Source organism: Larus michahellis, chromosome 10 (assembly GCF_964199755.1).
Source record: "Larus michahellis chromosome 10, bLarMic1.1, whole genome shotgun sequence".
In the NCBI taxonomy this organism is placed as follows: Eukaryota; Metazoa; Chordata; class Aves; order Charadriiformes; family Laridae; genus Larus; species Larus michahellis.
In genome coordinates, this window is record NC_133905.1 from 22,301,073 (window position 1) to 22,317,541 (window position 16,469).

General features: G+C 44.5%; 1 protein-coding gene across 11 annotated transcripts; it reads left to right on the forward strand.

Moving 5' to 3' along the window:
- The first annotated feature begins 4,808 nt into the window (after positions 1–4,808).
- On the forward strand, positions 4,809–14,482 carry CNBP (CCHC-type zinc finger nucleic acid binding protein). 11 transcript variants are annotated; one of them, XM_074603043.1, is made up of 6 exons: positions 5,061–5,208; positions 5,914–6,139; positions 11,703–11,822; positions 12,081–12,176; positions 12,365–12,563; positions 13,499–14,482. In XM_074603043.1, the coding sequence occupies exons 3-6, from the start codon at positions 11,720–11,722 to the stop codon at positions 13,614–13,616; spliced, it is 516 nt and encodes a 171-aa protein (XP_074459144.1). In that variant the 5' UTR covers positions 5,061–5,208; positions 5,914–6,139; positions 11,703–11,719; the 3' UTR covers positions 13,617–14,482. The 11 variants fall into 11 exon arrangements, with proteins under 11 accessions (XP_074459146.1, XP_074459142.1, XP_074459144.1 ...); XM_074603047.1 differs by having other exon boundaries at positions 5,914–6,026; positions 12,084–12,176; XM_074603046.1 differs by having other exon boundaries at positions 5,067–5,208; positions 12,084–12,176.
- The last annotated feature ends 1,987 nt before the right edge of the window (positions 14,483–16,469 follow it).

The window sequence follows — 16,469 nt, forward strand, 5'->3', positions numbered from 1 at the left end:
GTGTAATTTTTAACACTGTACTCAGCTTAACAGGCGTAACAATTGGCTCAATGGTACAACTGCCAGTGTGATAAAATGAAATAACAGCTTGAAGATGGCCATAGCGCAAAGTATTAAAGTATACCGAGCAGCTGGGAGCCAACAGTTATTCCATAGGTTGTTTTAAAAATAACAAAACAGCAAGAAGAGGTTCAGGTGTTTTGCTTTAGAGAATTCTTTATTAAGATATTTTCATGCTGTATCTCAGTCTGGTACCCTGGCCATTGGTTATGTTGGATACGACCTCATGGTGTACAACCTCATGCAGGTTTATCTTCCCATTTTCACGTGACACCGATCTGCTGCTTCAGGTATTTGCCCTAATTTAGTCCTGAAGACTTCTGCCCTCCTTTGTACCACGTCAGCTCTAGCTTTCTATTCCACAGGACATTCTGAATAACCGATTTCATGTAATTTATAAAATTTGTCGCACACTTAGAAAACCTGTCTGGCTAATGAAGTCATCTGTATCATCAGCAAAAAATCAATCGAGTAACTCACTTAAAAATACATTAAATCTTAAACACGTGGCAGAGCATGAAGCACATGTAATAATGTCAGGACCATGAGTGTACTAATAGACTTTAATTGCTTTGACCAGCTTTTCCTGGTGCTTCTACCCACAACTCTGCCCATGGGCCCACCTCAGCCCTGGGTGCGCAGCCGCTGAGCACGCTGTGGGGGGAGCTGGTCTCCAGCTCCATGCTCAGCTGTGGTACAGCCGTGGCTATGCCTGGCCACGGACCTCCTTGATTTCAGCCTGGTCTTCCTGGCTTGATCTCATCTCTGCTTTACCACCATGGACTTCCCTGGCCATCACCGGCCTGCATCTCTCTCTGTTAACTGCCGCCGGACCTGACCCTGACCTGCAAATTGACTTCCTGGCATCACTTCAGACCTGCCTCCTCATGACCAGCTTGGCTGGTGGCCCGAGCTCCCGGCTGGCCCGCTGCTGTCCCTGGGCTTGCCCTGCCCGGGTGCCCTGGGGCTGGTCCTTCCACCTCCATGTCCTTTTTAGTTCCTGGCTCCTTGTCCCAGGAGCAGCTGGCCATCTCTGGTCCCTGCCAAATAATAAATGCATCGCTGCATGTATTTATAGATCTCTAAAAAATATTTAGAGAGCATATAGTAGTTTTTCAGACATATTTAAGGGTTTCATTCTCTTTAGAGAAATAGAAGGATGGTTGTGTGGCTGGACTTCTTAGTTAGCAAAGGAAGTTCTTTTCACCTGACTCTAAATGTGGCTATCTGTGCAACAGTCATGAGCTAACTAATCATTCTTGTGTTATTATATACATTACATAAGTAATTATTTGAAATCTCATCGGCTGATTATAATAAATCAAAATGAATTAAGCATCTGGAATCAGTCAATATGACTGCTTCTCTTCAACCAGAATAACTTTACCCTAGAAGACTGCGTGTAGCTAATTTAGCATAGACATACTCTCAAAAAAAAGATATATAAGCCTATGAAATAATTCAGCCATGAAGCTTGAATATAAATATTTTATAAAAGAAACAGGCAGATCTTTCCTGTTACCTATTGCATCATCCGGGGGATTATGCCTCCTGTATTTCAAAAGTCTCTTGAGATCACCACTGAAGCTTCCTGAGCTGTCATTTATACGGCCAAGTATTAACCGGCGTCAGCCTTTCCTTCCTCAGTACACCAACCAATTTCACTGGGGGTTTTATCAGGCCTCTTTTCAACAGCCAGTTGACTATGACTCTTTTAAAGAAATAAATACACAGAGCTGACTCAAGACTCGCTCTGTTTCTTTCAGCAACAGATGATTCTTGTTTTGCAGAAGTAATCTTGGTGGACGTTGCTGACCCACTGGGCTTAAACCAGGTAAAACGTGCTTCTCTTATGCCACACTGGAATACAGAATGTCACAAACATTCTGTTGATCTTAGAGGGATAACGTCGCTTGCCAATCTCTAAAAACAAATAGTTTTCCCCTTTGTTATTCTTGTACCTTTGGAATTTAGTTTATTGCAGAGGCGAGGGCAAAGCATCGAGGGCAGAACTGTGCAAAGATGGGTGTGTATTCCTGCTCTGCCGAGGCCTCCTGTCGGGGGAAACGAATGGTCAGGGACGGGGGAAGGAACAGGCAACAGCCACCGCTTGTTCTCAAACTGCTGCTGACAAGTTATTTTCAACTGAACAAAAAAAAGCAGTTTCTCTTTTGAATATTTACAATCCATAGCGATTATTTTAGGTCTCCTTGGTTTTGAAAAATCCCACATACAAAATGAAGATTTACTTAACAACAACAATATGTGGCTGAGAAGAAACGACAATTGCCCAGCAACTGAAACAGTTTTCTACCCACATGCCCAACCACTCGGAGGAAAACAGTGCAAGAACATTGGTTGCAAAATGCAATTTGTTGTTTTATTTGGTCTTAAAATGATTTGGCTCTTCATCCAACACTTCCAAGAACTGTCTGCATTAGGAAAGATATATTGCTGAAAGAAGTTTAAAGACTTTGTACTTCTACCTTGTTTTCCGACTGCTTTGTTTTCTAGAGGAAGTACTGACTGAGCCAGGAACAGATGTCATGCCTCTCACTTTTGTTCTTTTAACTGCAAGACTATCCTTTGCCTAAATATCAGAGAGAAACCTGCAAAACAAGAATCGCAAGCTTTATTAAGATACAACAAGCCAAATTACTTCTTGAGGTAAGTACACAAACCAAATGCTGTTAGAAGACTCTCTTACTATCTGCTGGGGGAACATTTCATCCACTATAATGAAACATAGCTAAAAATATCCTATATTATAAGAACACTGGAGCTGTATATGAGGCAGTACACTTAGAGAGGGTGATTAATTGATTTGTCACCAGCAGTAACACTTCTTGAGTAATGCCTTTTCACTCACAGTTGCACCCTATTTCCATTTCAACTAAGGGAGACCCCGGGATATGACTTGAAGTTCCTTCAAATAAAACAAACAGTTTTGTTTTGTTCAGGGGAATTTACTAGCTGTATTAGTCACAAAAACTTTCAGTGACAGTAAGTCTACAGATTACTACCAAGATTAAGCTTGGAATTTCCTCGCCTCATGGACAGTACCAGAAGTACAACCAGCAAAACACAAGAAGTGAGGAAAGCTGTATTAAAATTGTTTCGTCAGTCAGATATTCCCGAGTCCTGCTACAAAGACTCATACAGAAGCCAGATTCTAGTACTTTAAAAACAGCAAAGGATTTGATGAAAAATTTGAGCATATATGATTTTTGTCTCTGCACACCTTCTTAGTGACATGGATGTGTTATTTGGCTGTTTTTTTAATGCAGTGTAGGCGCACTCGTGATGTAGAAGCTCTGAGCACTTCCTTAGCAACACACATTATTTTCCTTCCCTGTATCCCCTGAAAACAGTAGTAATTAAAAGTATGACTATTTTTGAAGAGGACCGTAATGTGTCTGAGGCAACCAAAGGCCATGAAAATTATTCCGAAATACGATAGTAAAGATGAAAAAAGTCATTAACGGGAAGCAATGTTGTTACGAGTTCAAAGCTTGTTGGCAATGTTGTTTTTATATTGCTGTAAAACAAATACCGGAATGAGAGCTGGTAAAAGTTTTAGTAAGACGCTATAGGGTAATGTGCAGAGGTGGGCCTGAAAGGCTCGTCCCCTTAGCAAACCCCGATGCTGATGCAACCCAGCCTGGTTTAGTTCTGTAGAAAGTATGGCATATTATACAACACACACCACACGCGCACAAGTACAGCACACAAAATACAAATAAAACCAAACGATGTAAAGTCCGTCTTAAATGAACTGCACTTAACAGCATGGAGGAAAAGACATGCGTTGTTACTCATACTCTAATAAAAGAAACCTAATAGTGCTATAATATTAGATTTACAGCTCGAGGAAAGGTCAATCCAAAGCGTCTCCGCCATCGTCCTCGCACCCACATTTTACTCCCGAGCCCCAGGGCCTGGGGCAGCTTTGTCCCTCTTGTAACAGGCGGACAGGAAGGGAAAGACGTGTCAACAGAAAGCTGAAATGGTGCAACTTTAAACAAAACTATGAAATAAATGGGGTAATTGTGGATATTGGTGGTGTAGGACATTCACACAGAAGCGGTTCTGGTGCAATACTTAGCTGCCAATTCATTTACAAAGTTCCTAAGCAGAAGGGAAAGGGGTTTAGGTAAAAATTCTCATAGCTGAATACTAAACTAAGTAGTAATGTTATTTATGAGATTTGGAGAGTAAATTTTTCTCAGTAATTCAATTAAAAAAACATTTTCCCTCCTGTATCTTTTGGCTGCAGGAAGTTAAAATGTCAGAAGCCCAGTTAACTGCTGTCCTCGCCAGCGCTAACGAGGTCGGAGGCGCCCGGTACGCACGGAGGGTTGTTTGTACCCACCCGGCCCCCGCCGCGCCCCGTCCCCGCGTCCACCATTTCCTAGCGCTACCGGCAGGGCGGGCGCGGAGCCCTCCCCTCAAGATGGCCGCCGCAGGGCGGCCCGGGAGCCTCCCGCCCGCTTCTCCGCGGCCCCTGGGGGTGTCCCGGCCGTGCCGGCAGCCTTCGGCCTGGGGGCGGCGGCGAGCGCGAGGAGCAACGGTGGGGCGAGGAGCCGGATCGCGGGGGAAAGGCAGAGGGGACGGCACTGACACGGCGTTCCGCGGCGCCGCCGTCCTGCGCAGCCGCCCCATCACTGGGCGGCCCGGCCTCCCCTCCCGCGTCAGGCGGACGCCGGAGCTCTCCGCGGGGAGGGGCGCGGCAGGAGAGGGCCGGAGCCGCCCGGGCGGTGAGTCACGGAGCGAAGGGCAGGGAGGTGCCGCCGCGCCCGGCCAGAGCCGGCTGCCCGGCCTGCCAGGCCAGCCCGGTGGGCGGGCCCCGCCGTGTCCCTCCCACCTTCAGGCCGCCATGATTGGGTATCCCCTTCCGCCGCTCCCATTGGCCGCTCGAGAAAGCGGTTGGCGCCCATTGGCTGAGGGGTGGGCTCCAGCGAGCCGTGCGCAGAGTAGTAGGGAGGGGCGGGGTGATCTGTGCCTGTGGGGGGGCAGAGCGCGTGGGGCCGTGTGCAAACCGCGTGTGGCGCAGCCAGAAGGGAGCCGGGAGCGGGCGCGCAGAGCCGGAGCCAGCGCGGCCTACTGTCGTCCGGGCGGGCACTGCCGCGGCGGGGTGAGCCTCCGCAGGTAACTGCCGGGCCGGCCTCGCCTCGGCGGCGAGGGGAGCTGCTGGGGCCGCGGGTGGGGAGCGGAGGCAGAGCGCGGCGGGATGATGGCGCTGGCGCACTCCGGCCTAGTGCGCGGGAAAGTGGCGCCGAGTGCCCGGCCGGGTTGGGGGGCCATTCCCTGGGCCGGGCGGCGGGGCGAGGGCGGCGGGAGGTGGATGGGGAGCGCGGAGGGGGGAGCGGGGTGCCGCAGGCCCTGCGAGGGCGGGCGGTGGCGGCGGGTGAGTCAGGCGCTGGCGGGTTCCGGGAGGCGCTGAGGGAGGCTGCGCCGCTCGGGGGGAAGGGAGGCCGGGGTGGGGGTAGGTCAGCCCGGTCCGCCCCGGAGCAGCCTTCTGCCCAGCCCTCGGCCTGTTGGCCGGGGTCCGGCTGCAGCGACGTGTCCAGCCGGCCGGGCCTGCAGCGCAGGGGGGGGAGGGGGGAAGTGTAGCGCTTCAGGTGGCCGATCCGGGGGTGGGGGGGAAGGGCCCGCTCCGGCCTCGCCGCGCGGGTCGGCGGCGTGACTGACTTCCCTGTGGGCGAGCGGCAGCCGCGAGTTCAAGAAGATCTTGTGAAAGTGGGGAATCGGGTGGAAGGTGGCCGAAATAAAACTGTTTGTTCTTGTTTTTCTTTTCCCCTTTTTTTTTTACTTTTTTTTTTTTCCCCCCCCCCACCTCTTGCCGCGGCGAAGCGGGAGGCCGGCGGAGCGGCGGCCGGGCCCGGCCCCACGTGGCCGCCCACGTGTGAGGCGCGGCCGGGGACCCGGAGGGTCGAGGTGTTGCAACTATTTGTCTCCGACCGCAGGCACGGATGGTGGCCGGCTCCAAATCCAAATGTGACCTATAAATGGATAGGAAAAATAGCCTGTGACATCTACAGCTCACGGACTAGTGGAGCAGCCTTTTATTTAAGTTCATGTCAGACCTAGTTCTCAAGTAACCGCTGTTACTCATTTAGCGCCCAGAATTGTCATGAGGAATTATTAAACTTAATATTGGGGTTTATTTTCATTTCAGCGCTTAATAAGGTCCCATTGGCGTGCAGCGTTAGGGTTGCTCTCCTGTTGTCTTTCTCAATGCAAACTTGCCTAGAGAAGCAATCCTGCATCTGTCTTCAAAGTGAAGAGGTTAAATGAGTTCACCAGGACTGTGCAAGAACCTTGCCAGTTACAGCCTTAACCTGCCATTTTTTTTAAACTGACTGTGTTAATGTCTAGACTGAGTTTTATGTTAAAAAGTTTACATTTGCTTCTTTTTAAGTTTAAAACTTTGTACAGATAGGGATAAAAAATAAAAGGGGAAGATGATAGAATGTGCATATTTGGTAGATAATCTGTAGTTTCTCCCACTCTGTTAACTAATATGGGCAGGTGGAAAGTGATGGAGTCACTTTTTTGATTAACTTTTGCTCTCCTTCTGATTTTTGTCAACAAAACTATCCAAGAGTAGTCTAATCAGAGTTCTGATGTCTTTTTGACCTGGCTCCTGGTCCCTCAGTAGGGATCTAAGTTCTTGAGTTCTAGTTAATGTTCAGCATTCTTGGATCAGCTTGCTTGTGGAATATATTGAGGGCACCCAAATAGAGTGTAGGGCTTGGCTTTCCACTTCTGCAGTTTTCCTGAAGTTTCAAACAACGACTTCTCAGAATTGGGGTATAGTTCCCTGGTGGTCAGAATACTTAATTTTGTATCTTTTCTAGTGAGGACATAAGCAGAAGAGGGGAGCATCATTAACTCTCTCTGGAGCATGTTTTCAGGTTACAGATGTAGAAATTCAACCAGATGGATACTGAGTAGCTTCCATGACAGTTGCGTGTCCTGTTTTCAAGAATTCTCAAAACATGCTTCTTGGGGAAATAAATATTCTTCTTGGGTAGCATTTCTCTTTAAATGAGTAATATTTTGACTTCTCTTTTGAAACTAAATGCTAGCACTTCTGTTAGCAGTCCTTTCTGCCTTTCCATTTCTTTATCTTTTAGGGAGGCAAAGCTGTGCTTGCTATTACATATTTGTTTCACCATGTTCAGGCTGGCTCTGGGCTGGCTTGTCAGATTCAGGTGTGGTATTGTAGGTTGGTCACCAACAGCCTGGAAGGAAACTGCTGATTACTCAACATTTGCCTCTGATATAGCTGACTTGCCAAAGAGCTCCGAAGTGTGCAGGCTTTAGCAGTGGTTTTTGTCTGGTCTGTCCTTTGAGTCAGGTCCTATTAGTATTGAATGTAAGTGATGGTTGTAGATCAAAAGAAGCACCTGGTGAATATAATGAAGATAATTGCCCCTGTTATATTGGGCTTGTACTGTTAACAAGCTGATGAATTCTAAGGAACTGCTCATATCCAGAAGCATCTTGAGTAATCTTACAGGTGCAGTTGAGCCTCCTTTCTATTATGAGGAGGCCAAATTAGTTTTGCATTTGTTTGTTAAAGCAGACTTGTTCCACAGAGGGCATTGAGGCTAAAAGTCATAAAATCAGGAGCGTTATAATGGGGCTTAGTGGTAGTTCTTTCCGTCATCAGTTCTACATGGGTTACTAAAACAGACTTTTATATTGCTGAAACTTGTGTGTGAAGACTGGAGATTAATAGCACCTTTGCCATTTTAAAAGTTTTGAATGCATATTAACTGTATAGCCACAAAAAGGTGTGGTCTTCCACTTCAGAGTGTGATACAAGAAATTTCAAAATTTCTCGTGTTTTCAAAATATCTCACGAGAAGCTTTGTTACTTTAAAGTCTGGTGCTAAAGTTGCACGCAAAAGCTTCAAATCTGACCTAGGAAACCGCTGTGGTGACACCTCTCATGTGTCTTTGAGCTGTTCTCAGACAATGATCTTTGGCAGTAGGGTGATCATACAGAAAAAAGACTAGAAAAAGTCTAAAAATCATTCTTAATGTTTTGCTGAATAGCTGCGAGGGGACTTATTTCAGCTTCAAGCTACAATTACAGAGCTCTGTAGAAGGAATTCAGGTAAATGGACTACCTTATCTCTCTTAGTAGAAAGGTAAGGTTTGAGGCAACTAGACTAGTAGTCTTTCTTCACAAGTTTTGGAAACTAGTCTATGAGGCAATGGCTTAGTATATCTTGCAGAATTTGACCTGGCTTAGAAGTTATAGATGAGGCCACAGTTGTAATTTGTTTCCCTTTATTGCTTTTCCTGTCTTGCTGAAGTAAAAATCTAGTTCTGGGATGTAAAAAGTGAGGTGAGAGGGTGGGGGCAAGCTGCTTTGTTTAGCACATTTGAGCTGTGGAAAACACTGATACATGTGACTGACTGAAAACTTCCCAAGGAGACTAAAACAAGTAGCCTTCTTGCAGAAGCTTATTTAAGGTGGCCTTGAGAGATAAAAGGAACTGCTGGAAACTTGCCTATGATGACAAAATGGAGGAGCATTGACCAATAGAGAGTATTTGAATTTGGGTAGTTTTTACTGTACTCCTTTTTTTTTTTCTCTTGGAAGTAACTGAAAAATGTAATGGTGTCCAAACTGCTTGGAGACTATCCATTTAAGGACTTGTCTTCTGAACCAGCCTTTTCTGGATATTACTCCTTAAAAGTGGCTGTTGGCTTTATCTGAAAACTAAATCCTTATATTGGTTTTTAAAACAGTTTACACTGTTAGGGAATTTTGTCCCACGTAAGGCTTCTTAGAATGCGGAGCAAGTAAAACCAGTGTCAGCTGCATCTACCTCTAGCTGGTGAACTTGTATTCAGTTTCACATCCTTTACAGGAAGAATGCAAAGTTAAGCATTAAAAATACTGGTGAAGAGAAATTCCAGGCAGACTGTCTGGTACTTTCATATACTTAAGGTATTTGAAGACAGAGCAGCGTGCTTTGTAACTGTATGTCTGTGGCAGCTGTAACCTTTGAGTATCTCTGAGTTCAGGGGGGAAAGGGGCCTCTGAAGATAAAGCGTTTTTAATTAATCCCTCAAATAGTCTTGAAGGATAGTTGTGCAGAGATCGTTGTTTGACTTGAGATTTCTTACTCAGTTTGCTTAATCTTACTTTACTAATTTGCTATGTACCAGAGGAACAGAAACTTCAGGTTTTCCTCTTGAAGGAGCAGTTAAAAAGGAAGCAACTTTGAATCAGGTGTAAAGCTTCTCTTTTCAGATTCTTTTGGGGCAGTGAGTAGTGAGCTTTAGCCCATGGTGCAGATCTCTGAAGTGGTGATGTTAGGTTCTTCATATGGGTAACTGCTGGCAATATACAGTCCTTCGTGCTGTAGTCTCAAGTTCAGGGCTTAGAATGAAAGTTTGGTAGTTGTGAGTATCTGTGAAGATGTATTGCAGTTCTGTTACAGCTCTTGGCATACTATTTTGCTCTTTTTAACAGGTCTTATGTTGCTCTCCTATAATGTTTTAATGTGAAGACTCCTCTTAAGAGAGTTGCAAGTTGAGTGAAGAATGTATCTTGGTATATAATTCAGAGACCCCATTTTGTCCCTCTTGAAATTAAAAGCAGCAATTGTGCCTGAGCCCAGCTCCTGCAGTTGGCTTTGCCTGTGTTTTTCCTGTTCTGCAGTGTCAACACAGTTGCTATGAAAACAGGCATAAGCAGTAGCGCACTGAGTGCCAGCTGCTGCCACCACAGTAGACAGCTCTTCATCCTTGGGTGTCCTAATAAGATAGTTAGAAATTTTGAACACCAAGTCGAAGCAGAGAAGACTGGGTTATGTGTAAAATCCAAGTATGTCTCTGGAGTGCACAGACAACCAGTTATTTCATTCTTGTTTAGGTCTGTTTAAGATCATCTTGGATCCTTTCATTGTGGGACTTCGTTTTAAGAGTAAATACCATCACCTGGTCCAGCTGGAAGGTAGATGTGGGATTACAGAAGTAGCATACTAAAGTTTCTATCTCTTGTACTTCAAGTTCTTGGGCTTAAACTGTGGTTGGAGGAATGGATGGTCACTTCTGTGCTGAAGATGATTGGAGAGAGAGGAACTGTTCTGAGGGAGGAGTGGCTAAAAAGCAACAGTAAATTTGTGCAGCATTGGAGTACTTTAAAAATAACTCTGAATAAAAATTTGTGTTTAGATATACACTCTCCATTTAAGACCTAAATGTCAGGACGCTAATTCTGGTTCCTTCTTGAGGTCATGTGGTATTCGTAAGTGCTTCTGTAGTGGCTTCCTTCAAGACACAGCTCATGAATGTTCCTGGTAATCTGGGATGCTGGATGGTTTGGGGGGAGGGAAGCATTTTGTAATGTCAATGAATTGTGGGGTTGCAGGAAGATTATCTTGATGGGGGATCAGGTGAACTGCCACACATACCAGATAATGATTCTACTTGTGTTGGGTTAAGAATAATGAATTGGGGGAGATCATGTGAACTACTGAACTCAAAGAGACTTCGTCAAAACAAAGCTTGACATGCGTATTTTTAGACTAGTGTACTTTAAACTTGTCTTGAAGCACACTTTTAAAAAGACTCTAATTTAAATGTTTAACTTCCTTGTTCTTTCTGGTTCTAGAAGTCTTGCATAACTGTTACACAGCTTAGGGCAGTTATGGTGCTATGACCGCAGTCTGTTTAACCTACCCCATCCTAACTGCTGCTTTAGGGGCCTGTGGCAGACTGACTTTTTGCTCAATGAAATGCATACCTCCATTCCCCAATATGGGCAAAAGAAGTGGTTTATACTGTCTCGGACAGGCATGCCTATCTGATGTTTCCCTAGCATTCTAAGGATGCTTTCCAAGTTAGCCTTCTAGATATCTGGCAAGTGTCTGGTGTCTCTTAGCTAAGCCAAATGTCTTAAACGTTTTCTTTCATGTAAACCTGGGAGTGAAGTATGCACCCTGAACTATAGGTTAATACATTGAAGTTGTAATTCTTGTTTCAGCTATTTACGACATAAAAGAACTTAAGTCTTTATATGTTAAGCTAATGTGCACTTTAAGGCTTTAGGTCTAATACTGCCTATTCTTACAATTAGCTTGCAGAATGAAGCTTGATTAGTCAGTAAATGTAGTAGCTGCCAGCCAGACACTTCAAGAGAAAGCTTAACAACAACCAGGAAGAAATAATTTGTAGAGACAAGTAGCTGGCGTTTGAGTTTTTAACTGAGGAATAAGGAAGAAGGTGCATTACTGAAAGAGAACAGCAGTAAGGCTGGTTAGACAATAGTAAAAGGGGTCTACTTCTTTTTTCCCCACTCCAAAGCATTTTATAAGTTTTTCAAGTGAAGACTGGCTACAAAAACTAACTAGAGGAAAAGTTACATAGCACGCTGTTTCTTTGGCGGTTCAAAGCTGCCTTACTCCAAGCAGAGCAGAGACAAACTTTTATTCTCTACAGTGGTTTTAATAGTCATGATCAGATATTGTACAAGAAAGTATTAAGTCAGTCAGAAGTCCTGCTCAGTTTTTGTTGCCTTTGCTGGGAGGGTGGCAAACCTCTAAATCTCTTACTTTATTGTAGCCTTTGGTTGGGAGAGGGGAAGGTGTTCTAAAAATGTCTTTCTTCCTCAGGCAAGTAATCTGCAGCCATGAGCAGCAACGAATGCTTCAAGTGTGGACGTACTGGCCACTGGGCTCGGGAGTGCCCTACTGGAATTGGCCGTGGTCGTGGGATGAGAAGCCGTGGCAGAGGTGACTGGTTATTTCTTTAGTAAGATTGCTAGCTGACTGTTCTGTATAGTGTGTAAAACTGGCTTTGCTAGTCCAAAGTGAAGAAGTTGGACACAAATTGGTAATAAATTTTGCTGGTTCTTACCTCTGCATGAGAATTTTGCCGGAGCATCTGAGAGTGAAGCTAACTTGTCAATTCAGCTGGCAGTGTCCTTGATTAACTCTCTTAATATTGTGGACATAATCCTTAAACCTTTTTCTCCTGTTACCCATTTCAAGCAGGCTTCCAGTTCATGTCTTCATCTCTCCCGGACATCTGTTACCGCTGTGGTGAGTCTGGCCATCTTGCCAAGGACTGTGATCTTCAGGAGGATGGTAAGTATCACTAAATATTCTATCTCTTCAATCGCATGGACAAAGATCTGTGGTTGAAGAGAAGGATAGAGTACACTGACCTTAATTTGCTTGAAACAAGATGTACATGTCCTTCATTAGAAGCATGCTACATCTCCCTCTACCAAGGTTTTATAGTCTTGTTTGGTATGTTTTTCTTATTGTGGAAGCCTGCTATAACTGCGGTAGAGGTGGCCATATCGCGAAGGACTGCAAGGAGCCGAAGAGGGAGAGAGAGCAGTGCTGCTACAACTGTGGCAAACCTGGCCACCTGGCTCGCGACTGTGACCACGCAGATGAGCAGAAGTGCTATTCTTGTGGAGAGTTTGGACACATTCAAAAAGACTGCACCAAAGTGAAATGCTATAGGTAAGAACTGACAAGAGACAACTGCAAAATCTGTCTTAAGTGGTAGATGCATTCTGTATTTAATTTTGGTTAGGAAATGAAGCTTAAACTTTGACCAGGTGGCTTGTTTCTTTAAACAGTTAACTACTGTTGTTCAAAACTAAGTCTTAAACACCTGTTAGCAAAGTCAAGTAATAGACTCAATGATGAGCATCTCTGGGTCGTGAGAACAATGCAGGTATTAAATCACTTAAACTGTACAGGAGAAAGGGCCGCATCTTCTTGCAGAAGGTAACAGGAAGTGCTTGCCCGTAGCACAGACTTTTAGAGTCGGGTACCTTCTGTCTTATGCTGGAACTAACAAACTCCAGCTGTACAGATCAGTTGACTGGCACAGCCAGCCCCAGCAGGAATATGCTTCAGATGTCTTGGTTGTAGGAACTGCACGTACAGGTGGATGTTAAATCAGTTTGAAACACCAGCTTCAGAATGCTGTCTGGTTTTCGAATGCAGGCCTGTACAAGAAACAGCGTATTCCTGAGTGCAGTATTATTCACCCTCACTGAGATTCCCTTCTGTGGAGGAAGGAGAGGGAACATTGTGCATTTGAGTTAAAACTAATTACTCTCAAAACAAAGCTAAACTGCAGACGGAAGCATCGGAGTAGGCAAAACCCAACACAGTAAAAAAACCAACAGTGCGTCTGTATTTGATGTACGGTGGTTTTGGCATGTAAAGTGATTAATGTGAATTGATCAGTTGGGGAACAATTCCTGGCTCTGGTGAAGACAGAAAGTTGCCTCATGTCAAAGAATTCTGGAACACCGAAGCAGAAATCTTGAATGCAGAACTAGTGTTGCGTGAAATTTAAGTAGATAATGTGCTTGACAGACCAGGATTGCTTTTCTGAGTCACTGTTCTGGATGATTTTGATAAAATGACTTGCTTTTTTGCAGGTGTGGTGAAACTGGCCACGTAGCCATCAACTGCAGCAAGACCAGTGAAGTCAACTGCTATCGCTGCGGCGAGTCAGGGCACCTTGCACGGGAATGCACAATTGAAGCTACAGCCTAATTATTTTCCTTTGTCGCCCCTCCTTTTTCTGATTGATGGTTGTATTATTTTTCTCTGAATCCTCTTCACTGGCCAAAGGTTGGCAGATAGAGGCTACTCCCAGGCCAGTGAGCTTTACTTGCCGTGTAAAAGGAGGAAAGGGGTGGAAAAATCAACTTTCTGCATTTAACTACAAAAATGTTTATGTTTAGTTTGGTAGAGGTGTTATGTATAATGCTTTGTTAAAGAACCCCCTTTCCGTGCCACTGGTGAATAGGGATTGATGAGTGGGAAGAGTTGAGTCAGACCAGTAAACCCTCTCTGGGTTACATGGAAGTGATCCTATGCAGGAGGAAAGAAATTACGGAAGTGTCTAAACTTCCTCATAACTTTAATTTTATTACAATGGCCTTGGATTGTCTGACCTCAGTAGCTGTTAACACCAAGTAATATCTGTATCGGGCCCTACCTAGAGCATATAGCTGAGTGGGAGTAAACAAACAAAGATGCACATGCCTGTTAATGGCCATGAGAGAGAGAGAGAGAGAAATCAGGAATAAACTTAAAAGTAACAGTAATTCAGTCAATGAATGTTCATGTTGGAGATACAGAACGTAATGGGAAGCTTTTGAATAAATATTTCAAAGTCAATCTGAAACCCAGACATCAGTGCTCATAGCATATACAATTTGGAGCTATTCAGGAGTTGCAAATAAATGCATTTTCACAGAAATCAAGATGTTATTTTTGTATACTATATCACTTAGACAACTGAGTTTCATTTGCTTGTAATCAGTTTTTAAAGTAAGATGGTAAAAGCAATTGAAGTCCTAGAACATAGAAAATGTAATTTTAAAACTATCAATAAAGCTGGAGGAGGAAGGGGAGTTTGGCTAAAGTTCCTTTTGTTTATTTTTGGTTTTCATGTACACGGTGCAAAATAACATTAAAAAGGGGTATGTGGAGGTGTAAAAGTTTAGTTTGGACTTTTCTTTTATACTGTCTTATGTTAAGTTTCCATCTGGCAGCATCAACTTGCAAGTACATGAAGTATGCAGTCCTTTTTCCAGACTATTGTGGATCCGCATGTGTTCCTGCGAGTGGGTTGCGTGGTCTCAGAGTGGGCTTGTTTCATCTGTGCTGATGCAGTTAAAGCATTCCTTCAGAAGTCATTGAAGAAGGCACAAAAGTTGGTGAAAGTACAGCAATTTCCAAAGCTGGCAGTACTTCAGCCTTCACAGATGTCATGACACAAAGAACTATCCCTTACAACATCCAGTGTGGCAGGCATTTCTCATTCCTGTATGTTGTGCCACTATGTTAATTGACATGGGGTTAGTAAACAGTTAAAAAGTTACACAGATGAAAACGGAGCCATGTGGAGTGTGTCTTAGAGTATGTCCACTCAAGAAGTGAGTAAAGTTGTCCTGATGTGCAAGAGAAAACAAGGGCAGGAGTTCTTGACTGATGAGTGTTTCACCATAAGGTGCAATTGTAGAAGGTGTGTCTTTAACATCTGGGGTTAAAGGCAACTAACAGCTTTGGCACATGGAATCTGACCAGTTATGATCGGGGTAGTGTGCTGTAGTCGTTTTGTGTTTGCATCTTCATGCACAAGCTAAAGCTTTTCCTTACTCTTCAAGTCCCAAGGTGTTTTTCATAGGCTACGTATGCAAAAGCAGTGAAAAAATGGCCTGAGATGGGGTGGTTGTGTGTGGATCTCTCTTCAGACAAGTACCAGACTGATGCTCTACAGCTATGCTGGAGTAAAACTGAATTGGCACTGTTACTTCTCTTCTAGATGGTGTTTAACCAGTTCAGCGTCACGTTAACATTTTTAGTTCTTTTGGGAGCAAGGCTGTTACTCATGATGCAGCTGTGAAATAATGCTCCTGAAGGTCGGGGTCTCCCAGGGGCAACTAGCCTGTGGCTTTCGGCAGACTGTAGAACAGGAGGTTTGCAGAAGAGCAGTAAGAGCTCCTCAGTTGATGAACTAGAAGCTTCCAATGAGGAATCTTACCTGGGCGTGTTTGAAACTGTAATACAAGCAGGTACATTGCCTCTTAATTTGCAGGTTGTTTCAGGAAACCTGGTGTCTAAAACGCCTGTGTCTGAGAAAATTGTGATGGTTGTAGCTGCTGTGTCACATCAGGTGAACTCTGACCAGATTGTTGCTGTTCTGCAGTGGGCTGCCATAGAAATATAGAGTTCCTTAACATTTGATGAAATAAAGATTTATAAAGAACTGAAGTTTTCAGCCTGGGTTTGATGTTCAAAGCCTGTGGGAAGCGTTGAGCCATAGTTCAGGGAGAAAAAGCGGATTGTTAGTGAGAACACTGTAAGTAGAAGGTGGCTAAAGCCCAGGTCGCTTGGCTGGCAGCAGCCAACCAGAGCAGGTTTTAGGGAGGCTGAGTTGGTCCTGCTGCAGAGCCGGAAGGAAACGGGCAGTTGGCAGAAGTCTCTTTATTTGAAGCCCTTAAAGAGGGGAATGCTCTTGGACTGCTTTGCCCAAGCAGAAAAAAATCCCAAGTATTTGCTTCTGCCTGGTGGGTGTGACATAAGATGTAGAAGGCAGGTTCTAGAGAGTGTAATACCAAAATGAGATGGTGACTGCTATTGCAGTTGGTCATGGTTCCTTGGCAGGACGGCGTTTGTCCAGCGGATTTGCTGAAGAACAAAGCCTTCCAGCTCTTGTGGAACTAAGGGGTGGGGAAGAGGTTCTTGCCTGAGTTGTGTGGGATTTTTGAGTGGGCTTTGCGTGGTTTTATGTTTTGGTGGGTTTTTTTATATAGCTGCTATTGGAGCATAAATGTACTTTTGAGTCTTAAACGTGGTTGCCAAAACCCTCATAAAATCCACACTTGAAATGAGTGG

Excerpts from the sequence above, each read along its gene's own strand:
- CNBP (XM_074603038.1), top strand. The coding sequence starts at position 11,720 with ATGAGCAGCAACGAATGCTTCAAGTGTGGACGTACTGGCCACTGGGCT. Across the intron at positions 12,176-12,360 it reads ACTGTGATCTTCAGGAGGAT|GAAGCCTGCTATAACTGCGG; the intron begins GGTAAGTATCAC and ends TTTCTTATTGTG. Across the intron at positions 12,564-13,498 it reads ACCAAAGTGAAATGCTATAG|GTGTGGTGAAACTGGCCACG; the intron begins GTAAGAACTGAC and ends GCTTTTTTGCAG.